Consider the following 25,953-nt stretch of genomic DNA (forward strand, 5'->3'; position numbering starts at 1 on the left):
AAGGTCAGTAAGCCATTGTTGTCAGTGTAGTGTTAATTTAGTATCAGTAGATTAACTGCTGTATTTTATGAGAACGCTGTTGAAAATAAGTTGTCAAGGCATTGTCACCTTAACATCACAAATACTGATTGTTCCTGAATCTTGTTATAGCCTCAAGGCATAGAATTCCAAAATGACAAGCAGAAAGAGAAAAGGAGTTGTTAATGTGGAATTGTATGTCGAGGAATTGTAATTAGATCGTACCATAAAGAGTATTGTCATTGATTTCTTTAAGCAATCCTCTAATCTCAATAAACTCACAATGAATTGTGAATTACACCTATCTTCAAAATGTGCTAGATTTATTCTTAAATTTAAGGTACTATTTAAAATATATTATCTTATTTTCTATATTAATTATGGTTTGAACAATGTTTTCTTCTGGAATTAAAACTTTATTTCCAAGCTGTAAATCAAAATAATAAATAAATAAAATACATTTTTTAGTGAGAGGTGAGCTTGAGTACTAAGAGGAGGCTTCCGTTTTTCAGTTTAGAAAATTGGCTCTTATATTCTTAATGTAGAAATGCTGCTTCCGTATTTAGTAGGTAAAGATTTAACCTAAGTGCATTATGTAATTACAAAATTCAACTATGAGACAAAATTATGTAATGGATGTGGTTGTTTTATGAGTTTTTTATTGCAGGGAAACTGAGGGGTATGAACGAGCACCAAGACAAAGTAGACTGGTCTGGTGACACAGCAGCTGTCTGTCAGAGAGTATTGCAGGCCGCCAATGTGGGATCCATCGTAACCGTTGAGCCTGGCATTCTCAGGTACGCTTTACTCTAGCAGGAAAAGATAAACTGGTCCAGTGACACAGCAGCTGTTTTGTAAGAGTGTATTACAGGCCGCCAACGTGGGATCCATCGTAACCGTTGAGCCTGGCATTCTCAGGTACGCTTTACTCTAGCAGGAAAAGATAAACTGGTCCAGTGACACAGCAGCTGTCTGTAAGAGTGTATTGTAGGTCACCAATGTGGGATCCATCTTTACCGTTGAGCCTGGAATTCTCAGGTACGCTTTACTCTAGCAGGAAAAGATAAACTGGTCTGGTGACACAGCAGCTGTCTTGTAAGAGTGTATTGCAGGCCGCCAATGTGGGATCCATCGTAACCGTTGAGCCTGGAATTCTCAGGTACGCTTTACTCTAGTAGGAAAAGTTAAACTGGTCTGGTGACACAGCAGCTGTCTGTCAGAGAGTATAGGAGACTGCCAACGTAGGATCCATCGTTACTGTTAAACCTGGAATTCTCAGGTGGGCTTTACTCGAGCAGGACAAAGATAAACTGGTCTGGTGACACAGCAACATTATTGTGTTGATTCTTTTAGTAAAGTGGGCGATTTTAGTTTACCTGTAGTATGTTCTAATTTTGGTTGTGATTTTACGTGTTTTACATTCTTAAAATTTAAAAAGTGGCTGAATTTCAACCTCAAAACACATTGATGTGTTCACAGGTTAATCGTTGGAACATAATTTTGCGTTACAAGACTTCAATTGGAAACAAGTCAATCAATAAAATGTCAAACATTGGCTCATTGATACATTTGGAAACTGCATCATGAGAGCTAAATACTCAACTAAAATTACTCAGGTCAAGTGACTACCTATTTGCTGGCCATCCTGGTTTTTTATTATGCTCCTATAACAAATACATAGAATATAAAAAACTTTTTTGAATGGCCAGCTGTTCTGAACATATGGGAATAAGAAGAAAAATCATTAGTGACCAATTGTGCTGAACACCTGACCTCAGGTGGCAAAGCAAATTGCTAAATATGACCAAAATTGGGGTGATGGCCAGCAAAGGGTTCAAAGTATCAGCCACTGATTAAACACCTTTTCTAGAAGCAGTTAACCATAACCAAATCACAATATAAGTTAGCTAATTAAATCAGCATTTATGCTAGCCTATAATTTCTTTAGTTGCACCAGCTGACAAATATAAATAACAGCTCATAAACACAATCTTTAACCATTCATTCTGTATAAATAAAATGTGCCAGAAATGTATTAATATTGTTAATAAATTAAATTGTAACTCTCTGTTTTCTTTTATACTTTAGAAATATTCCAAATGCAGAGCTAATTTAAAAAAATTCACAGATTGAAAAACATAGTTTCTACATAAAAAGGTCCAGTGAATAGTTTTATCTACAAAGACAGTATTTTACAATTATTATGTCATTTATAATTGATTACAAGATGAAATAACGGATCTGAAACTTTTTTAACTCCTCCACTTTGTTAGTGTTGATACTTTTGAGGGAGCAATTTGTCTGATTACTGTTAATTGTAGTTTTTGTTTTATGATTTACTAGCGGGCCCGGCGCGCTTTGCTGCGCATTTCAATAATTTTTTGCAAAAGTTGCCCGCGGCTTCGCACGCAATTTCCCGTTGAAAACAGTACACTATATTCACTTATTCTTTTTCTATCACATTCTAAACATTGCTGAGATAATTGATAGTCGTTCCATCGTGAGCCTCTTGGGCGTATTATGAAGGTATGTACCATATTCCTGCCTCTATCTAGCTGTTACCCACGGCTTCGCACGCAAATCTTAAGAACCGAAGTCCTTATATTAGTTAGTAAATTTTTTTTTTACTATAATAAATTTTAGATTAAATTAGTTATATCTCCGATGCCACGATTGAGCTTGCTTTGTTGTCTCGATCGAGAGAATATGTACACACGGAGTTTTGAGAACCATACTTCTGTCAAAAAAAACAACTAAGGTTGATTTTATAACATTCTTTATATTTGTAGCCAACGTAAGATAGTAATTATGATATCTGCATTACTCTTCTGATCAAGCATGAGCATGGTTTATATTAAATAAATATTGCAGTTAAAGGTGAATTTTTACGTCAAATTTGAATTGTATTATCTGGATAGTAAAGTCTATGTTTAACAGTGATTGCAAAAACAGTTTAAACAAAATTTGTCGTTTCTCTTAAGCTTACTCTATGCTTTAAAACTATAAGTGTAATATATGTTTACAAAGAACAGCTGATTAAAAATTTGAAAAGACGTTAACATATGTTTGCTGCAATGCATTTCTTATGGGTATTTCTGTAACCAGTGGGGCGGAATCCTGAATCGGGAAAGGGATGGGCATAGCTTATAAACCTTCTCCGTGGAAAAATACATATACGTACAAATTTTCATCATGATCGGTCCAATAGTTCACGATTCCATAAAGGACAAACATACAAACATTCATTTTTTATATATATAGATAACTGCAATAATGAAGATGAAAAATATTTTATGCATGAAAATAAAATTTATAATCTCCTCTTTACATGATTTATATAATTTGTTAAGTTTCATATTGGAAACATAAAATCAGCACCACTGTAGATATATCCCTGCACCAATCAACAGAATCTGTCCAACTAAACATGCAATTCATATTGCAATCAAATGATTCTGTGTTGGTTGCCGTTTTAAGCTTAAGTTCATACTTAAGGTAGCTATAGTTACTTAAGGTTCATACTTAGCTTAAGTTTTATACTTACTGTTAATGTAAATTATTGTCGTGTCTTTGACCAAACTGGATCAAGAAATGTGTTATTTGGGCCCAGAATTCCCTAACTTGTGCTTTTGGGGAATAAGTATTTATACAGTACCAATTATAAAGTAATAGTGATGAGCCATTATAGCACTCCACAGTTCACTAGTTAGTCATAATATTTATAGTAAAATTGTGACAACAAATTATATCTCAAGAAGTTCAAGCTGTATTGCATTACAAAATACATCTTACCATCTGATAAAATCTAGCAAGGATTGTCAAACTGCTCATTGTTTTCCAGGTTTGCTGGCCAAACACTCGCTTCCAAATCACTAGTGCTTGTCACTTGCAAGACTATTGAAGACTCAAAATCCGTGGAAGTGACGGTGAATTGTGAGAAGATGGTCATCGGATCAATGCTTTTGAATGCAATCAAAAAGAGCCTTCTCAATCCAGATTCCTAAATATAAATAATACTGTCATTATATTACATTAAACTATTATTAATTAATTTTATGTATTCTTGATTTTTTTATCAATGTGCAATTTTGTTATCCACATAATGAAAAAATAAAACATGTTATATTCATAGCTCATTATTTCCTTGTTCATATTGGTCCAAGAGTCATAAAGCTTTGATGGTTGTAAAAATAAAAGTTAATATTCAAATTGAACATGGATTGTATTGTAATGTTTCTCTATTCACGAGGTCTTATACAGGGTGAGTCTGACCACCCGTGCAGTATTTACAGCTGTCTTAATAACTGACTTCCACACTTTTTCTGTCTGTTTTCTCCTGGCCTCTCCGAACCCATGTTTACATTTGAAAATTCCCCAAAAAGCACCCCTACCCCCCAAATTGGGCCCTTTAGGGGCATTTTTCAAAATTGAAAATAATTTTAACGGATTCGGAGAGGCCAAATTATGGAGAAAACAGATAGAAGAAGTGTGGAAGTCGGTTATTAAGACAGCTGTAAATACTGCACGGGTGGTCAGACTCACCCTGTATACTACAACATATAAAAGTTACACAGTTCTTTCTGAGTAACAGGGATGTTATAATCAAATCAAAGCATTTATTGTCAGGATACAAAGAATGTATATAACAACGTCAATAATGATACATTAAACTAGCTTGTGAGATTTTGCACTACAAGAAAACACTCATCGACACTGTAAATAGCAGATTTTAACAACCAACATTTTATGGTATTTTTGAAATTAGTCCTGCTCATGATCTTTACTTGCATGGGTAGAGCATTGAAAAGCTTGATACCCTGGTATTGAAAGCTGCATTGAGTACTAGTATAGTTACATCTAGGAGTTATTAAGTGTATTTAAGTGCATTATTTCTATTGCGTGTAAAATGATTATGTACATGATCAATAGAAATTACTCCATTTAGAGCCCTAATCAAAAAGATGCCCCTTGCAGTCTGAGCAGCCACGTAATCAATGTGAGTTTGCCACTTTAGGTTTGACTACAAATAGACACCTAAAAACTTGACTCAAGTCATCATTGTCACTTGACCTACAAGACAAGGTGAGTTGTAAATCCTGGATTTTATTTTCATTTAGACATAATTTGTTGGCTGCACACCAGTCGTTTACAATTGAAGTTTTAATACTAAGCATCTCCCTACAATCATCAACTGATTCTGTACAGACTTTGAGGTCCAAGTCATCAGCAAACATGTAGGTGCTTACACTGTTGCCATTAAGATTAGAGGGCAGGTCATTTACATAAACAATAAATACAGTAGGCCCCAAAATTGAACCTTGGGTAACACCTAACTGAACAAGACGTGTATCAGACAAAGAGCCATTGAAATAAACATATTGGAACCTATTTGTAAGGTAAGAAACAAAGAAATTTACAACAGTATTACTAAAACCATAAAACTTAAGCTTATTTACTAAAATGGCATAATTTACTGTGTCAAAGGCCATGGAAAGGTCATAAGACCTAAAATTTACTAAATTTTTCCATTCCAGGCCCTCATAACAATCATTAATAAGAGATTGGACTGCACCAACAGTGCTGCGCTTGGCCCGAAAACCAAACTGACAGCTGCTAAGTAAATTATAGGTTTCAAGATAAGAAATGATATGAAAAAGTCTTTAGTATAGAGGCGAAGTTAGGACTTAAAAGTCCCCTCTACCACTTAGCCTCTGCCCAGAGGCAGAAAAGATAAGCATATCTTTTCAACAATGATATACCACTCATGAAAATGTTCCTATTATAATTTCTGTGCAACATTCCATAGCTCAAAATATTTCAAAAGCTTTTTCAGTTAACTACCTTAGGCCAGGAGGAGGAATCTCAAAGTGTGAGTATATTAGCAATCTTAGTGAGAGCATTTGTGATATAATTTATAAAGAAGTAATATGATAATTTTGAAACCTTAATAGGCATATTTGGGGAACATATTATTTTAGTGTTTAGTGTGAAATTTCAACACAATTAACAAGACTTTTACATGGCAGGAGGACAAAAATCCAAACAGTCATATTGAATATATTTATATTACATTAAACCACTAAAAGAAACATCTTGCTGTTTTACAGGATACCTGGCTCGTGGCTGTCCTCATTTGTATCCTCGGTTTGCGTTCACAGCTGACACAGTACAATGCAAGTCCTTGCTTTCAGATCTCTGTTCACTACATTATCCTATTTCCTTGGTTCCATCTCGAAATAGTGTCAAATTTTATAAACCAAATCAGTGTTGCATCCCTCTACTGCAAAACAGACTCGCTGCTCTATGCTTTCTTACCCCTAAACAAATTGTACTTTGTGTGTGGTGCATTGTTTTTTTATTCTATTTACAATGGTCAGAGGTTCACTTTTCCTCAAATTATAGTCATGAGCCATTTCGCTTATCTTGTTTTTTTCTTCAGGTTCTTGCCATTTACTAAAGCCTCGAGGGCCTTTTGCACACTCCGGAATTTTACTGTCAGGCCTACCAGTTTACAGTCTCACCTGTTCTACAATCCATTAAAAAAACAACTGAAGCGGTCCACCTGGGGAAATTCACCGCCCTTGTCCAGAATGCTAAAAATGGTATAACTCTTCCTTGTTATTGCAGGGCAGTCAAAGAGCAGGTGTGTTCAGTAGTTACTTCCTTCTAATACTGATTCTATGAAGTTATAATCAGACCCACAAGTTGAGAAGACAGCAATTTACTTGAAGAGAAAAGTTTCAGGACACTTCCCTGGGGAAAAGTGAATTCGGCAGCTCATTCTAGAAGACCATCGTCAGACAGTAAATAGTTTTATGTAGTGGTGTCAGTATTAGCATATGGAAGCTGTCAAGAAATGTTAACCAAAAATCAAGGTATGCATGGAATTGCCACACAAAATTTGTGCTTCGGCTTTTGACTGTCGATCAGAAACAGCGATGTGTTGATTGTGCAGTAAACTCAGAGACATTTGAAAGTGACCCCACATTCATATCCAGAATCATAACTGGTGATGAAAGTTTGTTTTATGGTTATTATGAATCGAGGAACAAAACAGCATTCATCAGTGTAGAAAAGTTCACAATCACCAAGACTGGAAAAAGCAGGGTAAGGAGAGAACTTCAACAAAAAACAAATGCTCGTATTTTTTTTTTTTACTTTAAAGGCATTAACCATTGTGAGTTCGTACCACGTGGTGTTACATTGAACTCTGATTTGTATTGTAACGTTTAGAGGCATTTGATGGAAGGCTGATTCGTGGAAAGACAACGACTAGCTCTTGCATCACTACAACAATTCGTGAGAACAACACAGTTATGGACAAAAACAACATGTCTACCATTCCACATCCTGTGTATTCGCCATATTTTCACCCCTTGTGTCTTTTTCTCCCATCCCAAAAATGAAAATGCATATGAAAGGTCATCGTTTTGACAGTGTTGAAGACATACGATAAAAGCACAGAAAGTTCTTGACAGTTTTCTAGAAAAGATGTTTTTTACACATTCCATTTGTATAAAAAAAATGCTGGTTTTGTTTGTTACAACTCAAATGGAGGCGATGATCTTGAAGGGGATAGCAGCCAATAATAGCCGAGGTAAAAAAAAAAAATTAGCAGACCTAGTCCAGAAACTTTCTGATACCACCTTGTAATTCAGGTCTGTCTTTAGAAATATCATTAATAAGGAATATCCAAATCTTTAAATGGATAGTTCAGGAGTGTACCAGTTTAATTTAATTGGCTCATACTTAGTGATGTATCTGGTATAGACCTCATATTTCTTAAATAAACCTGCTAACCTTGAGTGGAAATACTAAGTCAAAACTATCTACAAAGCCATAGAAAAAACATTAAAATTTCCCTCAGATATGACATAATTAATAGGTTTTAACCTATTTACAACTGTCTTCTGTAACACATTAACAAATAAGTTAGTTGCCCTATCATTGAAGGATCTAAAATATATAGTAGTCTTTCTATCTCCGAGCATTATTTACATATCTTACACAGTCAACTGGTAAAAAGTACATGTTTATGGTCTGTCATCATGTCCTTTACTGACACTAACATTAAAACTACTACTACTGTTCATGTTTGTAATAAAATCAGACAGGCAGGATCTCTTGTGGATTCTGAAACCATACTGTGCGATTGAAGTTTCCCAGAATATGTTCAAAATCCTTAGCCTCACTAGTGAGTTAATCAAGTTGACATTGTGATACATCCCAATGACAATGAACATTCCTAAGGGTGAGACAAAGCCCTGAGGACCCAGCCCCCAGTAAAAGTGTCAGAAAAAACCGGTCTGAGCAAAGGCCTGGATATAACAGTGGAATTTAACCTATTGTCGAAATTAATAAGTTTAATTAGGTGAACAAAAAAGGTAAAATATTAATTAAGATCCTTCCAGTAATCACTCCAGTAGTACTTGAATGTCGAGACAAATGGGTCATTTCTAAGAAAAGATCAACTGGTAGGCCACCAGTAAGCAATAAAGTGGTAGGGTAAAATAAAGTTTTGCACTTAGGCCAAAAAAATCAACCGTTTAGTATAGAAGAGAACTTGGAATACCTCTGAAAAAAGTAATGGAAAATGAAAACTTTGTAAGATGTTTAGTGATTAGGCTACTCTCCCGTTGTCTGGTAAAGTGAACAGACAATGTAAGAATATGGGCCATGGAGAAGCCACACGCTTACAACATGCATGAGCGTGATTCACCAAAAGTGAATGTGTTTCGTGCTATTACACACAATAAAGTTTTGTGGTCTCTGTTTATTTGCACAGCAAAGAATAACTGGAATAATTTTCCTGAATGAACATTAACAGAAAGACTTTTTCCACAATTAAAACAAGATTTCCCGCATTTCATACAGCAATTGAACAGTGCACCTTCACATTACCACTGTGTTAGGGCTGAACTTGGATATCATCATCAAGACAGATAGTCATCCTGATGACGGCACGATCTATCTCTTAAGATCAGCATCTTGTGATTTTTTCTTGTGGAGCTTCGTCAATGATAAAGTTTTCACCAGCATTACCATTACCAAAAGTATACCTGATCTCAAGCAACAGATTACAACAGCTATTGAAGCAATCGAACAAGACACTCTTGTAAAAGTTGCAAGAGCTTGGATTACAGACTCGATATTTGTCGTGTCACAAGGAACATTTATAAACGAGCATTATGGGATGAAACTCTTTGAGTTAATATGTAATTGTAGCCATTATTACTGTTTATGTGATAAATAAAAGCAGAATTACATACACTTTAGTTATTGTTAACACCATTTGTACTAGTCCTGTAATTCATTTGTTATTCATACAGGCTAAAACAAAATTTGTAATTTCTGTTTTTATTCAATGTTTCATAAAAAAATGTATCTGTTTTGGTGGGGGTGTTGTCAAAATTCATCTCCTATGTGTGGATTCTGGAAAAGATTAATATATTGTAATTTTGACTATTCTTTTATATAATAATATATATCTACAGTTCAAAGCCCATAACAAAATTACAAGAGAATTTGCTCTATAAACATATAGGTATTTAGTAAGTAGAGGGTCATGAATTATACACATGACGTTACTTATTCAGCTCAAGATCCATTAGCATCCACCATTGTGATCTTGAAAGCTATAAATAAATTTAATTTCAAACTTTAAGTGGAAAACATTATGTTACTATAATGTGCATTTTAAAATATGTACCATAGCTTAAAATTACTTAACCTCACCATTTTCATATTTATCAAATTTTTTATATTTAATGGAGGCAAGACTAATCAACCCAAAGTGATTCTACTGGTTTTGATGTGATTTCAGTAAAGGTGAAATCATTAAATTTCATCATAACTCCATTTTTTTCTAGAATGATGTCTTTGTTTACAGAAGTTTTCCACAAAATGTGTTAAGTTTTAAAAACATTTTTATAAAAGTTAAAATGTTTAGATTACGATACAAACAGTTATTGGCACCAACTTTTCTAAGATTATAATAAATTAAAAGAATATTTAGAGAACCATTGATTGCACATACTTTACAGCTAAAAATTTGGTTTTAGAAAAAAACATCTACCAAATTAATCTTGCAACACAAAACCATGAAATAATTTATTTTACATTGAAATATTCATAAAAATATTTCACAAATTTATAATAATAAAAATGTACAAATTTCATATTTGTGTAATAATTTAAATTAAAAGTCATCTAAAATATAAATATTATTTTTAGAGTTGGTTCATTGTATAAAAACTAGTGTTATCTGCTGGAAATGTGAAAGTGATTCTGTGCATGAATCAGGTTTTCATTTTGTTTATATGACCTTGAAAAGAGAGTTCTCATTCCTCAGCTCTGTATTTGAGGTTATGTAGACAAGAACAGCTGACTAGCTGAGACAAGCACAGGTGAGTTACTGTCAAGTTCTAAAACATGACAATGGCCATTTACTTTCACTTACTCCTAGTAACTAACTAAACCTAACAAATATAGATTTTCTATCAATGTTATACCATACACAGATACTTTTTCGTCATAGTCAGTCCCAAACTTTAAAAATCTGTCTTATGCATGATTGTACATCTCTATTGTACTAAAACTTTTTTTTAACTTGGATGTTTATTCCATTATGTATGAAAATTGAAAAAATAACTGATTTTGATAAATATTTAATAAAGATTTTTATATATTTAAAGATACACCAAATGTCTTATAAAATCATTTGCATTTGTAAAATAAATACATGTCTGTCTTACTGTGAACACTCTATTCGGAAAAACACTAAGGAATTTCTATTGAGTTGAATTGTAAAATACTCAAAGATTTGTTCTTGCTTACAACCAGGAAAAATAGTTTATAATTTATAATAATGCCTAGTATTTTTCATGACAACAAAAGGAATAAGTAAATAGTGTTTACAAAAATGTATACAATATCAAACAAAGGTAAAACTGGTGTTATTAGTTCATAAATAAATAAATCTTTGAAAAATGAATATGACATCATCAATTCAAATTTAATGTGTGTTTTTCTATGTTTATTATGACAGAAAAACTAGCATCATATCAGTCCACAAAAAGTTGTGTTTGTCCAAATATACAGTATTGGCCTGTAATTTACTATTTTTTTGCTCTTCATATACTTCATGATAGAAAGATTATTCAATAAAGATGATATTTTTATTTTTGATGAGAACACTAATATTTTCTAACTAAGACTATGTACTTGGCTCAGTTAAAATTTGATTCGTTCTCAGATACTGACTATTTAGTGCAATACCAAATTGAATTAAAAAACGTTTTTTTCAAAAATAAACAACATATACAACAGTTACGTATATCCAATCTATACATATAAACTTTTCTGGAAACTTGCTAGTTGTAAACCTGAATAAAATATTGTTTACATTGATCTAAACAAGACCAAAAGAGCAAGAAAATCACAACTAAACAAATGTTTAGAATGTATGATGTTGTTGTTGGTTGTTGTTAATTATTCATAGAATGCTGTCGGTTCTTTTTATATTGAAACTAGACCCTATTGGAAAGGTTACAAAGCTATGGGCCAAAGCAATTAAAATCTCCCCAACCTATTACCATTCTTACTCTAAATAGTAGAACTAGCGGTCTTGACAGATGTTACAATGAGTGACCTCACCATGGGAAACACATTTTTCAATCAAATATGTGGGTTCTCCCAGTGTTAGGACACACATATGAGGCAACAAGTCTGCATTATGTGAACAACAGGCAACCATCCTGCTTAATTGCAATAGGGTGACAGATTATGTGCAGATAAAGGCAAAATCTGTATTATACGCAGATGATACAACTTTCTTAAATGTTCACACAAACTTTAACACACTACAAGACCTTGTAAATCAAACATTTACCGAAGCCTCATTGTGGTTCAGGTCAAATGGTTTTTTATTGAATGAATCCAAAACCCAAAACATTTTATTCAGCTTAAGGCAAATCCCTCCATCCGACATAACCAATGATTTCTTTTCTTGTGTTAAATTTCTAGGACTATTTATTCACAATAACTTAACATGGACCTCTCATATTGAATATATTTCCAAAAGATTATCAAGAGTAATTTTTCTTCTTAAACGAATAATGAATTGTGTGCCTGAAAGCTATGTAAAATCTGCCTACTATGCCTTTTTCCAATCTATAATTAGATACGGTCTTGTAATATGGAGCAATAGCACTAGAATTAATGACATTCTCATCCTGCAAAAGAAGGTGATTAGAATAATGACTAAAGCAAATCCATTGGACCATTGCAAACCTCTTTTTGTTGAACTAGAGCTGCAAACTGTTATTAATTTGTATATTTTTGACTCGGTTTCATACATCCTGAAAAATATTCCAGCTCTCACTTTTGGCAGCAACATACACAGCTACAATACCAGAAATAAAAACAACATTGCAATAGAACACTGTAGGTTAAGCAAAACACAGCAGAGTCACATTGTAACTTCTCAAAAGATTTATAACAAATTAAGAAATGTAGTTGATAAGTATCCAACAAACATTTTCAAAGCTAAATTGTATACTTGGTTACTGAGGAATCCTTTTTATGATCTGACTGAGTTTTTTAGTATCCATGAAGTGAATTTCTAGTTTTCCATTTCTTCCTGTTTATTCTTATTTCTTTCTTCTTATTTACTATACTTTCATGTTTTGTAAAAAAAACAGTGTTTTGTATAACATTGTAATGTTTTTAATTGTATAATATTTTAATGTTTTAATTGTATAATATTTTAATGTTTTTAACTTCCTAGATAGGTGCTAATATTATAGGTTATAGTTTTATTTACAATTTTACAGTCCATTTTAAATAGCTTGTAATAGGGATTGATCAGGATGTTGTTTAGTACCTAAGTTTATTCCGTTGTATCATTTATGAAATTGTATTATTTATTATGTAGGTATGAAGATTGGTGGAAGAGAGAAATTCTTGGCAACTTTTGTTAAATATGTTTAAATGTTAGATTAATAATATTGCCTCCAGACTATACCACTTAGGTGTATATTTGACTTTGCTGATGCATTTTTGTAAGATGGCAATAAACATATATTTATTTATTTATTTTTATTTATTTTATGTCTACATAGGTTAAGAACAAATCACAAAGCAGATTTCTGAATCCCTTCTATGGCATCTCTAGAGATGCTGTTGCCATACACTGGGTAACAACCACTGCTGAAACCAGATATTGGAACTGTTTCAGTTTTACATTTTTTGGAAAAACTTGTTGAAACCTGTACAGACTTTTAAGTCTTCTCAGAGCCTTACACATGTCACATTACCGTAAAATGCCAGATCGTTAGTAAAGTCAGGTATGAGTCCAAGAGTTTTGACAGGGTTACATGTCTTCAAACTTTCTCCTCCAAGCTTAAATTGTGCATTGACATGTTTTAGCTGCCTCAACACTTCAGGTGCTGTAACATAGATAACAGCTGAGCTCAATGTCAATGCTGAGCTTGAGACTGGTTTGATAGACCATACACTTATATGCTCTCAAGATCATCATTTCAACAGGCTTGATGAATGTCTCCAAAACAGGGTAGATACATCTGACAGTCATCAGTATAAACATAGATGCTACATACAGTTGGGAACATCTGTAGTGTATATAGTACACTAAACTGGCCCAAGGCAGGTCCCTTGAGGAGTTGAGGTTCTAGATTTTACAAGAGGAGACAAGATCTGGGTCTAATATTATCCCCAAATATATTCATCAGAACCAGCCAGATACTGTGGTTTCTTTCAAGACCAACTTCAATGCTTGTAAAAATTCTAATTTTCAACAAATGTTATGACTAGTTAATCCAGTTAATAAGACTGAAGAAGTACAACTGAGTTCTAATCTTGGATGATAATTTTCTCTTGGTTTCGTGGATTAAATTTAAATCATGTGTAATTCAGCTTAGGAAATATTTTTATTTTCATTCAGCCACAATTAAAACTGATTGGAGATAAATATTCATTATTTGTTTCAGCCATGCGACTCTCTCTCCTGCATATAATGTTGCTCGATGTGATATCTCTAGTGATGGGAGCTAAGATATTAGCCATACTTCCATACTCAGGCAAGAGTCACTTCATCTTCGTTTCTTCAGTTCTCCAAGCATTGTCCCAACGAGGACACCACATAATAGAATACAGTCCACATCCACCATCTAAACCAACACCAAACTATACTCATGTAGAGATTCACACTGGTTTTGAAAACACCATCAGTAAGTACAGAACGTTGGAACAAATTCTTGTAACAATGTAAGGAACTTATTGTAAGTTGTAAGTGAACTTAAAATTTAAGAATTAAGAACAAGCAATTTTATTTATTTCTGTGGCAGTTTTTCCTCTGTTCTTCTCTTCATTTCATGTCAATCAGTGGAGTAACTACAGGGGGATAGAACTTTCAACCAAATTCTTTACTTCATGCTGTAAGAACTATACTTTTGAGTAAAAAAACTTATTCTTAAACAGTTGAAATAAACGTTTTAAAATAAGCCAAAATAAACCCACCATTACTTTGTTGTGCTAAAATTGCATTGAGCTTTGTTCAGTAGTTTAACTAAGAGAGGGAGGATGAGTGGAATGGAAACCCCTCTCCTAGAGCCCTGAAGTAATAAAATATTTATGAAACATCAATCCAACTTGTCTGAAATGCAGCAATAAACTGTTTTTCTTTGACTTAATTAATACAAATCTAATTAATACAAATTTAGATGTATTTATATTTATTGATCTACCCAGTGTGGTCTGCTCTTCAATGAAATTCATACCACTCCCCTCCCCTCCCACAAAGCCAAGTCCTAGCTACGGCACTTGTGATCAATCATAAGAATTTGTCAAATTTATTGAATTTTGTTATTATATTGATAGTGTTGGCCCAGTGAGGACCTGACCACAACTCTTCGACTATAGATAGTTGCGTAGAAACTGTAAAATTGAAGAATATGTCTTTTTTCAACCAAGAATATGTTTTCTCAAGATTAAAATTTTAACACTTCGACTTCCCTGGTTAATTGCAATATTATATGAAAACTATTAATTTGCTTCAACTACTGATTAAACTTGTTAGTCAATTACACTTTTTTTCCTCAGGAACTTCCTTAATTCTAGTTCTGTTTAATATTTATTTTTTAATCCTAGACATATTTATGTTGCAGAAAATTGGACTTTCCAAGAGTTTATCGAGATTTGCAGGAACGATGCAACCAACATTGAAGTTCTGTGGGAAATCACGTATGGAGTTTGTTTACACACATTTCAAAATGAGGCAGTTCAAGAACTATTGGATTCTGATCAGCATTATGATCTTGTTATTACGGAATCAACATTTGGACAGGAGTCAATGCTCGTGTTTGGCCATAGATTTGGTGTTCCAACCGTAACTTTGCAGGGAATACCCACCTGGAGTGCAATGAACCTGAATGCTGGCAACACTCCATCTGTAGCTTCTATAGCTGACTTCACAGTGATTGTGGGAACAGATGATATGTCTTTTATGGAAAGGTGCAAAAATTTCTTTTACGTCATGAAGATACTATTTGCCTATTACAACTATCATCTTCCAGCCCATGAGTATATATTGAAGACGTATTATAAATATGATTTCCCCCCTCTTGTAGAAATGGTTAGTAATGTATCACTCTATCTTGTCAATGCTCATGAGACAGTTGGGTATGTTCAGCCCTATACACCTAATATTATTCCCATCGCTGGCATCACCATCTCACCCGACAGAGTGCCTTTATCTGAGGTAATCTTCATCAATTTAATTTGTGAATTCAATTAAAATTAAAATTGTTAAAATTATAATATTATAAGTTCTTCAGACTGATAAAAATGTTAACCTTTTCCCTTCGTCTGACGTTTGACAGATGGAAAAAGGAAATGTTTGGAAATATTTAAATTAAGAGGAGTTACAGTTTCACGTGCCCAAAATGTTGTAGAAAAGTATCTGAGAGGAAGTGCCTCACAGCCAACATATTAAATAACAACTCTTCAAGTTATGACAGAAAAATTCATAGAAAAAGAATAAAAACTGATAATTGTTCAGGCTTAACCTGTATTTTTAAAGTCCTTGCAATGTTGAGTATTTTTCACTCATAGTTAACTATTTATCAAGTGACTGAATTTAATTATGATTGGTTTATGTGTCTAATTGAAATTAATATTTTTTTAAATAAAAAATAAATGGGTTTTTTCAGTTGAGATATCATACCATTACTATACTATTTGAAAATGTTCAGTTGCATGATGGTACGCATTGCTTGAAAATGTTTGAAACACCATGTCCAATTGACCTAATATCCTACTAAAAGTTTCTTTTTGATATATATTTTTTTCCTTTAAAAAAAGAGAGGCTCCTTTTAAGCCTCATTCTGCCTGTCCTCATGGGCTATTGGCCTGTGCAAGGATCTTATCGAATAGAATAAGAGTCGATACAGTACAAGGTGAATGGTACTGATAAAAAGTGCTATGGCCACAGACAGGAATTGAATCTGAGTTATCCCTAACTCAGATCCAAAGTCCAATGTCTCAGACCGCTCGACCATCAGCACTCCCGAATATGCTAATAGTCTTGGAAAAGGGGAACATTTTATTCAACCTTTTTAAACATTTCTTTGATATACAACTGTTTTTTTTTACATTATTTTTACACTCTGAAAGGACTAGGGTTTATATTTCATAAAGTATGGGCTACAAAAATCTGTAGAACTCGTCAAGGCTTATACTGTTACTAATTCAAACCGTGCACTCTGGATATTATAAACTAATCAAAGCATAAATTAATATAAATAAATTCATAACTTTAACAAATGAGATTAACACATTTTACTGCGGTGAAAACACTTAGCTACTTGGTACTGCTCTAGGATGGTTTGAGTAAGCATCATTGCGATCAGTATTGTGAATGATATTTTATTGTATGAAATATACTTTTTGATTATGATTAATCTTATCATAATTTTCAGGAAGTTAAAAAATTCATGGATAAAGCTAAGGAGGGAGTCATATACTTCAGTTTTGGAACTATGGTTCCAGTTCATCTCCTTCCCGAAAATATACTTCAAGCGTTTGTTAACGTGTTCAAGAAACTGAAGCAGAATGTTCTTTGGAAGACAGATCTAGAGAGTATACCTGGGCTGACAAATAACGTGATGCTCATAAAATGGGTGCCTCAACCTGGTGTCCTTGGTAAGAATTTTTAATTGGTAACTTTACAAAATCTTAATAATAGTAAGTTTGTTATACATAGCAATATTCTAGCATACAAAACCGCTAACAAAGGTAATGATCTTGACAGCCATATGAATATTGAAGCATATTAGTGTGACACAACAACTTTTAGATGTTGGAAGATATTGTTATGGTGTCACTGTCAGTCTGTGATGTTGAGCCAGTGCTGTATATAGACAATTTAAAGGGGGGAAGCCAACACACTGGATAGTTTAGGAAGTATAAAATGCCCTCCAAAACAGGAGCTCAGGAATCCTCTCCTTTGAAATTGTTGAGCTTTAAGACCTCATAAATTTGTTCTAGCTCAAAAGAAACTGCTGGGGGTAATTTTAATGTTTGCCTTTCAAAATTTCAGGGAACTTGAGCCACCCATGTCATCAGTAACATACTTTTGCTGTCAAAGCAATGACTCCTCCATGACAAGCAACTAACTCTATTGAACTACATTTTTCATTTCAAAAAGCATTTCAATGATAATAAATTTTGCACTAAGTATTAGTATGCTGCACTAAGCAGAAGTTGAAATGGAGCTAAATTCAACATTTACAACCCTTCTCATCTTAGGTATCGTAACATTGTAATGCACTCTATTGTAAACCTCATGAAACAATAACACCTCTTCATCTAGATTACACATACACTGGATGGCTGCTGGGTAAACCAAACAGATATCTTTTGTAATCTGGGTGTCTCTTTTGTTGAAGTGATGCAAAGAGTTTGTTTTGATCGTCTTCTTCACCAACTTCGGTGGATCTCCTCAGATAGACATGGACTTCAAGGTTCCAGGAGTCAAGTCTGTTACAGTGTCAGATTTCAGATGCTGCACTAAGATGGTGGAATGGGTAGTAGATATATAACCAAATATGTCAATTTTATTTCCAAAGATAAGTCCAATGTTAGGAGCTTTTTAGTACATTATTTTGTGGTGGGTTAACTTTAGTTGTACGCTATTATGGTTTAACCAAAACACTGCTTGTTTTCCATGGAAGCAGACTTTACTTTCAGTTGTTAAACAAATTTGACACATCAGTCATTGTGCTATGCTATTTAAAAAATTCACTGATTTTTTTATTGCCAAAGATCTTATTTGAATTGTTTCTCCAATCTAGCTCACCCTAACTGTGTTTTGTTCATAACTCACGGCGGGTTGTTCAGTCAGCACGAAGCCATCTATGCTGGGGTCCCCATTGTTGGTGTTCCGTTCTTTGGGGACCAACCTTTCAACATGAGATTTGCTGAGCATCGTGGCTTCGGCATCAAGCTTGACTTTCATACCATCTCAGAGGATACAGTCACTGCTGCTCTTAATGGTGTATTACACGATCCAAAGTGAGTTTATAGTCAAGTAAACAATCATCACATGATAAACTTTATTCTATTCACTCTTTACTTGAATTGCTGGTTAAAAAAAATACCTTTTTATATTTCTTCTCATGTTTCATCATTGAATCTAAAATAATCAAACATTTGTTCACTGGCCATTGACTAGATCCTAATTTATGTGTCGTGTGCAACCTTACTACATCTTTAATTCTAATGTCAGCCAATAAATTTGTTGTCTGTGTGTTCCTAATAAATTAAACTATCAAAACACACAATATACTATATCAGTATTTTTATTTTAAAATAATGTTGGAGAATTTGATTAAACATAAAAGTTACTGTTGGTGCCGACTACCATGTCAATTAGTCATTAGATCGGTATTGTAACCTTAATATAAAATTGTAACCTTAATATAAATTAAAATACATGTGTTTATAAAATGTTATGCATAAAAAATCCTTAGATTTATTCTTACCTAGAGAAACTATATCATAAGAATTGTCAGTATGTTTTTACTGGATAATAATAGCATGTTTTATTAACCCTTTCGGTGCTGGGCATTTTTTCGGATTTTTTTCTAGAAGTGCTAAAATTTTTTATACGATTTATCCCAAAAGTGCTAGGGTAAAAATGGCAATTTTGCATGCTTTTACTTAAAAAATCATATTTTACTTATTATACAAGATAATTACTTGAAATTTGATTTGTTTTGTGTAATATAGTACTACCTACCTAAAAAAAATATTTAGCCAAAATTTAAAAATAATTATATACATGTATATATACATAAATCTTATGCTCATATATTTTTTCAGATTTTGAGCCTGTAAAAAATACCAAAAATAAAAAATATTAATATCAAATGCATTGTTTCCTAAAAGTATACTTTATGATAAATAGGTCCTGAAAATTTCATATAAATTAGATTATTTTTACAATACTTATAAAAAATAACATTTTATTATCTTAACGTTTTCAAGTCTGGTGGCTAAAGGAGTGGCTACTTGCTGTCTGGCACAAAACACACTGTCTTATAAAAACTAAATAGCACTAATTATTGTATATTTTAAAACATATTTACACTATGTACAGTTGGTTTTAATTTTTTTATTTGCAAACATGCTTTACAAGGCACTCTGCATGTACCCCAGCCCCACAATGCACACACACGGTTCGGGATCTTCGCACTTTTCCTTCTGGGTGGTTGGTTCCAGAGCAGCACTTGCAAACTTTTTCCTTCTTTTCAGGAAGTTTCCTCAGTCCAAAACCATTCTGTGGGCCATCTCCCCTACCCACAATGTTTGCAGGGACACATTTTGTTACAAGATATTCGTTTGACAGATCTTCAATTACGTCCATCATGTAGTCAGCCCTTTCCATTCTTCCATGGGTAGTGTTCAATTTATAAAAATTGTAAAAATTATAAAAATAATTTATAAAACTTCAAAATGTAATATTTCTTTATTTCTTTATTTCTCTTTCTTTCTTTTACATTTTACATATATATGTATACACAATTCATTCATAATACCAGTCTGTCCTTGATTACAAACTTAAGACTATAGTTTAAAATTAGACAAATAACAAATAAAATAGATACACTATGTACATTAAACCAATAGTTTTGTATGAAAGAGAAAGAGAAATCTCCAAGGCTTAGCCTGATTGGAGAATTACACATTCAATTTACATTGTAAAAGCGGTAGCAGAAAGTTATTACAAAATAATCAAAGAAACAAAATTTATTAAATAATCTAAACTCAGATACAGTTGGTACACCACAAGCTTAAAATTACATCTTGTTATAGGCTAAATTGGTTACAGAATTAAAGATCTATTTGTAGAGAATAATAAACAGGAATAGAAAAGGAACAATGTTTAATTTCGAAAGTACAAAATAAAAGCTTTGTGTGAACATAAATTATAGTTCTTCTACGTAACTTCAATAAGATTTGTTCCCTCCCCATCTTTCCCTGACCATACTGAGAAATCAGCAGCTGATAGATAAGATAATTATTTTGGAACCGTCAACCTCAAACTGTTCACAACCTGTCCTGAGTAGATAATATGTATATTATATATAAATATGTATATGTATATTATATATAAAAAGGAAATTTCTTTAGCTTTTGTTTGCTAAAAAAAACGGAACAACGATATATCGTGTCTTAGCACTTTTCGGGAATAAGACGAGAAACGATATATGATGCCTTAGCACTCTTCGGGAAATAGTCAATAAACGATATATCGTTCCATAGCACTGAAAGGGTTAAAAAATTATAGATTTTTAACTTTGTTTCAAACTTTTGAATTCAAAGTATAATAAAATGTATCAACCATCCAGTGAAATACATCTGTAAAACTTTTATTATAACAAATGTTGGGTTAATATGTAAAACTCTATTTTTATTCACCAATAAAAACGTTTTCCATGTTTTCTAACTTAGTGGATTTTTACAAGTTTCTGTATAGCATTAAGAATATATATTTTTGTGTTGTTTTACAATTTCCTACTTACAGTACTTGTTTTAAATTTGCCATTATTGGGTTATCTAGATTTATGGAAGACTTTTTTTAGAAACTAGGGAACCCCAAAGTTGCAATTTTACAAAAACCTTTATAACAATAAATATATATTCTTATTTGTTTCTTTCCATAAGAAAACACTAGTTTCTATCGCACCACAACCAACTTCTATATTTCATGTTGTACAAACCATATATAATAAGTACACTTTCGAATAAAAGCAACATATCTCAAAATGATTAAAAAAACAAACTTTAAAAAAACCAACCAAAATAGGCCTGCCAGCACAGAAAAAATTAATGGTCACACCTAGGGTTAAGAAGCATTGAACTTTGTTCAATTGTGTAACTAAGGGAGGGAGGATGAAAGGGATAGAACCTTCTAAAAGTCCTTAAAATATATAAAATATTTGTATAACATCAATACAACATGTTTGAAATGTCAGAGTTTTATGTTCTTTTTTGAATTAGTCCTATTTCATTAATTCAAATTGAGTTGTACTCAGATTTATTCCATACTCTTCAATGTGTGGTGTGCTTTTCATCAAATTCCTCACCCCTGATGGTAATGACCAGAGCTAAGTTCTAGTTAAACCATTGCCTTTATTTGATTGGTTTGAATACTGGTAGTATTATAGTTATTTACATTACTGACTTTTGTCTTAATGGTAATGGTGATACACTAGACCAAGGGCGCACCGACAGGGGGGAGAACAAACCGGACCCCCCTCCACTGAGCATATTATTTGAAAATAATCAATTCGACCAATAATCTATTTTGGACTAAACATGACATTTATGTTAGAACTTTAAAATAAATCACAATGAAGTATATACATTCAAACCTTATAACTGTTTTAATTTATTAAATATAAACTGCAGATATAATAATTACATATTTGTCAAAACCATTAATTTTCCAATTTTACCGTCACACAGCAAACATGAAAGTGGGGTTAGTTCTTACTATTTCTACTGGCTTTAAACTGTGCCTCGTACTTCAGTAACCAAGAACTAAATGTACTCGTACTGATTTAGACTCATACGTTACAGAGTGCTCCTAAAATGGTACAGGTACAAGTTCCAGTTACTGTTACTGCTAAGAGTCCCAGTTCTCTGTACCAGGAATGGTGGTACGGTAACTGTGTAAAGTATCTGTATCGTAAAATGATTAGTAACAGTAACCTTTACCGGATACTTTCAGTTTACGGTATGTCTTACATATGTAATATGTATTTATTGGAATTTACATCATCGAACTGAGGCATAAATAAAACCATAAATCTGACCAAATGTCCAAATATAAATCTATGAATGTAGGGTGATCAGTCCCGAAGTGATCAGTTGTCACAGTGGTGAGCGAGTTGCCAAGCTCAGACCAGTTCTGTACTGCATTGGTTTGTTGTGATTCGTTGTCACTATGAGACAGCAGAAATTAGCTAAATTTTAACATAACTTCCGGGCTGTCTTACATATGGAAACACGATTTTTCCGAATATTTGCCATCGTCCAGTGACAGAAAAAATCAGCAACACTATGTGCATTAGTAGGTTTGTAGTCAACTTTCAAACTCAGATATGTATACAACTTTTAGATTCGAGAATAGACATGAATAATTAGTTTTGTTCTTGATTTCCGATTTAAACTTAGCTATTATTTTGTTTTAGTTAAATACACTTTATATATTAATTGTATTTCTTACAAAAGATTGTAATTATCACTGTATCCCCTGGTGATTGGTAGTAGAGTGCTTTTACTGTAAACTTTATATGCTCTGACCTCATTTTAGCCCTTTTTTATTAGTTCAGAAGTACGTACTATATTTAACGATTTTAGGACCTAGTATTTCAAAAATTTGTTTTCATACCCCCTACTCTCCAATGTTTTGGACACCCCCCAGAGAAGATTTCTGGGTGCACCACTACACTAGAATTACTAAAGTTGGAAGTTTGGTGTTGCAAAGGATAATCTCTTTCTTAAATCTTTCCTTTCTGAACACCTTTATTATAATTGGTCTTTCTGTATTAAAATTTGTAAATCAATGAATGCAAAAAAAACATAATACCTCAAATATAAACCAGCACAAATTATTTGAATTTCTTGAAACAAAATTATTAGGAGTATAGGTCCATGAAGCCTCTCATAGTTTGTAGTATAATAACTGATTTTACGAAATTATGGTCAGATGATCTTATAGACATTATAATTCTTGAAGCCATAAATTCTTACTGCAAGGAAAATTGTTCACAACAAGAGATCACGAGTTTTAATTTTCTTTCTAGAACCTGTGTTTCTTTCTATACAATAAAATAATTTATGGAAAATCTACTAAATATAATTTAAATTATGTAAAAATTGTGTTTTATTTATTTGCAAACTCCTATGTGCTTTCACTACCATTTTAAAACTTAGATCAATTTTATCTTTGAAGTTCATAAAAATGTTAAGGAAGTCTTCTAGGCAATGCAACATTAAAGTAACAGTATTTGCATAAGTACGTACAAGTGTAAGTAAATGTCTTGTTGAAAAATAAAATGCAATAATATTTACTCATCGTTAAAGTACTATGCAAGGAGCTAAATTGTTATATTTACATTTATGAATATCATTTATTAATTCAATGTAACATTTTAGTGAGTATTAACATTTTTATTTTGCCAATAACCAAGACTTGGGCAAAATTTGTAAAAAAAGAAACAGTGCAAATGAGGAATAAAGATTTAAAGGAGCAATATAAATAAGGATGTTTGCTATTTAATATCGTAACACCACATTTTATTTATCTAATTCTTCATAAATTCCATTCGTGAAAGTGGAGGTTAGTGGCCAATGGGCAAGTAAAAGTTCTTTAAGGAGTTCAAATTAGAAACAATGTAATCTTTGGGACCATTTTATTCAGGAATATTTTGATAGTTATGTTTACCACACACTAGTATACGAGCAGAGCAAGAGTAAAGAATGTTTAGAGTTGGTTCAGATTTAAACAGTTAAACGAATGTAAAATTAGCTTTCTTTAAAGGTCAACCTTATTTTTTTAAGCACTGTTTTACTACCAAAAGCAATCTGTTATAGATACAGGAATAATGCGCAGAGACTATCCAGAATATTCAGGGACCGGCCCATTTCTCCAGCAGACTCTGCAGTGTTCTGGGTGGAACATCTGCTACAGCATGGCACCACTCAGCAGCTCAGGCCTGCCTCAGCACAGTTGTCATGGTATCAGCTCGCCTTGCTAGATGTGATAGCAGTAATACTTGCTGCTTCAGCAGTCATCTGTGTTGTCCTTCATCTGGTTATCACTAAACTGTGGAGAAGAGCATTCAATAAAGGAACACTGCAAGTGGATAACAGTTGTGAAAAGAAAATTAAGAGGAATTAAAAAACTGTAAATCATCTATTGCATTTTAAATTTGTCCTGATACGTTTACTCAACATTCTCTCTTCTAATTTACTTTTAAAATATTAAGTAACAAAAATTATGCATTTTGATACTGTAATATGAAAAATTAGATATTTGTAACCAAAATAATTTTTCAACAACTTTGAAAATTGCTTATGTCCCTTATTTTGATGATTTTTAAATGTGTGCATATTCTGAAAAAAAGATTTGTTCCATAAAAATTGTATGCTAGCTTACTGAAAGTCTTTCAGCGAAAAATAAAATTTGTATATAATCATATTTAAACATTTAATAAAAATGATAAATGTTATTATAAAACCAAAATAACTAAAAATATTTTTACATATATTGCAATAAATAAGCCATTTGTTATCCACTGTGTTTTGAGTGAAATAAAAATCTATATAATATTATTTATTGGAAAAAATTTCATTTAATGATCACTTAATGATTCCTGCAATGAGAACCCTAGATCTTATAATAATAGCATAACATGTTCCATGCACGTGTACTGCACTGGCAGTTTAGTACTCACAACCTACACTTGTGGAATTTCACTGTAAGTTTTTGTTTTTTTTTTTTTAAGGTGAGGCTGATTTTCTTACCAAATTACATTCCTTACCTTATTCCACCCATCCTCATGAGCCACTGGCCTGCACAAGGATCTTACCAAACAGAACAAGGGCAACAGTTTGTACAGGACAAGATCGACAATACTGAAAAAAAACTTCAAAGGTCACAGACCTAAAGCCGATGCCCTAGACAGCTCCTCTACCAGCTCCTCCCATCTTTTTCAGTTTTAAAATCACATTTTTTTAAATTGTGATAAACATACAACTTAAAACTGTGCTCTTTCTTTACCTGTTATCATTAAAAGTTAAAATTTACACAACATTTAACATAACCTACTTAAACTTTTTTCCATATTGAACCTCCTTTATGGTTGGAAAAAGTTAGATGTATTTCGATTTGGAATCAAGGTAAAACTGTGTAATTTTTATTGCATGCTAATGTTGGGCAAAACTGAGGCAATACCTGCAGAGGTCTTAAAATGTTAAAAAAATTATCGCCTTGATTGAAATTGTTGATCAACGTTCAGGTAGCTGTGAAAATATTGCAGATGTTAATTTGTTAATTAATTTGTTATGGTGAAAAATCTGTGAAAATACATTTTGAGTATGTATTTGAATAATATGGGTTTGCAATAAAAAAAGTGAAATTATTTGTTTCAGTTACTTAATTTTGTTGTAACAAATAAAATATGAATTTGCACCTACTGTTCTGCTTTAGTTATGCTAACTACTGTTTTATAATCAATCATCATTTATTTGTGTGTCAATTTTTTATTTTACATCAAACTTTTCAAATGACCATAGTTCAAGAACCTGTAGACTCTACCATGCATATGAATAATAATATCAATA

General features: G+C 32.7%; 2 protein-coding genes across 2 annotated transcripts in view; both read left to right on the plus strand.

Annotated features, from left to right (window-relative positions):
- Positions 1–4,070, plus strand: part of LOC124365981 (AP-3 complex subunit beta-2) — a 65,061-nt gene extending 60,991 nt beyond the window's left edge. The window contains 2 exon segments of the mRNA XM_046822144.1: positions 686–815; positions 3,860–4,070. Of these exon segments, the coding sequence (XP_046678100.1) occupies positions 686–815; positions 3,860–4,022 (293 nt within the window). The 3' untranslated portion in view covers positions 4,023–4,070.
- A 6,272-nt stretch (positions 4,071–10,342) lies between these two features.
- LOC124365982 (UDP-glycosyltransferase UGT5-like) lies at positions 10,343–24,872 on the plus strand. The gene is made up of 6 exons (XM_046822145.1): positions 10,343–10,424; positions 14,028–14,267; positions 15,204–15,796; positions 17,016–17,238; positions 18,390–18,609; positions 24,202–24,872. Exons 2-6 carry the CDS (start codon positions 14,030–14,032, stop codon positions 24,506–24,508), a joined length of 1,581 nt encoding a protein of 526 aa, XP_046678101.1. The 5' UTR covers positions 10,343–10,424; positions 14,028–14,029; the 3' UTR covers positions 24,509–24,872.
- The last annotated feature ends 1,081 nt before the right edge of the window (positions 24,873–25,953 follow it).

This window comes from Homalodisca vitripennis, chromosome 7, assembly GCF_021130785.1.
Source record: "Homalodisca vitripennis isolate AUS2020 chromosome 7, UT_GWSS_2.1, whole genome shotgun sequence".
Taxonomy (NCBI): Eukaryota; Metazoa; Arthropoda; class Insecta; order Hemiptera; family Cicadellidae; genus Homalodisca; species Homalodisca vitripennis.

What these genes read in the sequence shown, in the direction of transcription:
- LOC124365982 (XM_046822145.1), top strand. Translation starts at nt 14,030, where the DNA reads ATGCGACTCTCTCTCCTGCATATAATGTTGCTCGATGTGATATCTCTA. An exon ending in ACAGAGTGCCTTTATCTGAG is followed by an intron (nt 15,797 to 17,015) that starts GTAATCTTCATC and finishes CATAATTTTCAG; the next exon opens with GAAGTTAAAAAATTCATGGA. An exon ending in GCCTCAACCTGGTGTCCTTG is followed by an intron (nt 17,239 to 18,389) that starts GTAAGAATTTTT and finishes TCTCCAATCTAG; the next exon opens with CTCACCCTAACTGTGTTTTG.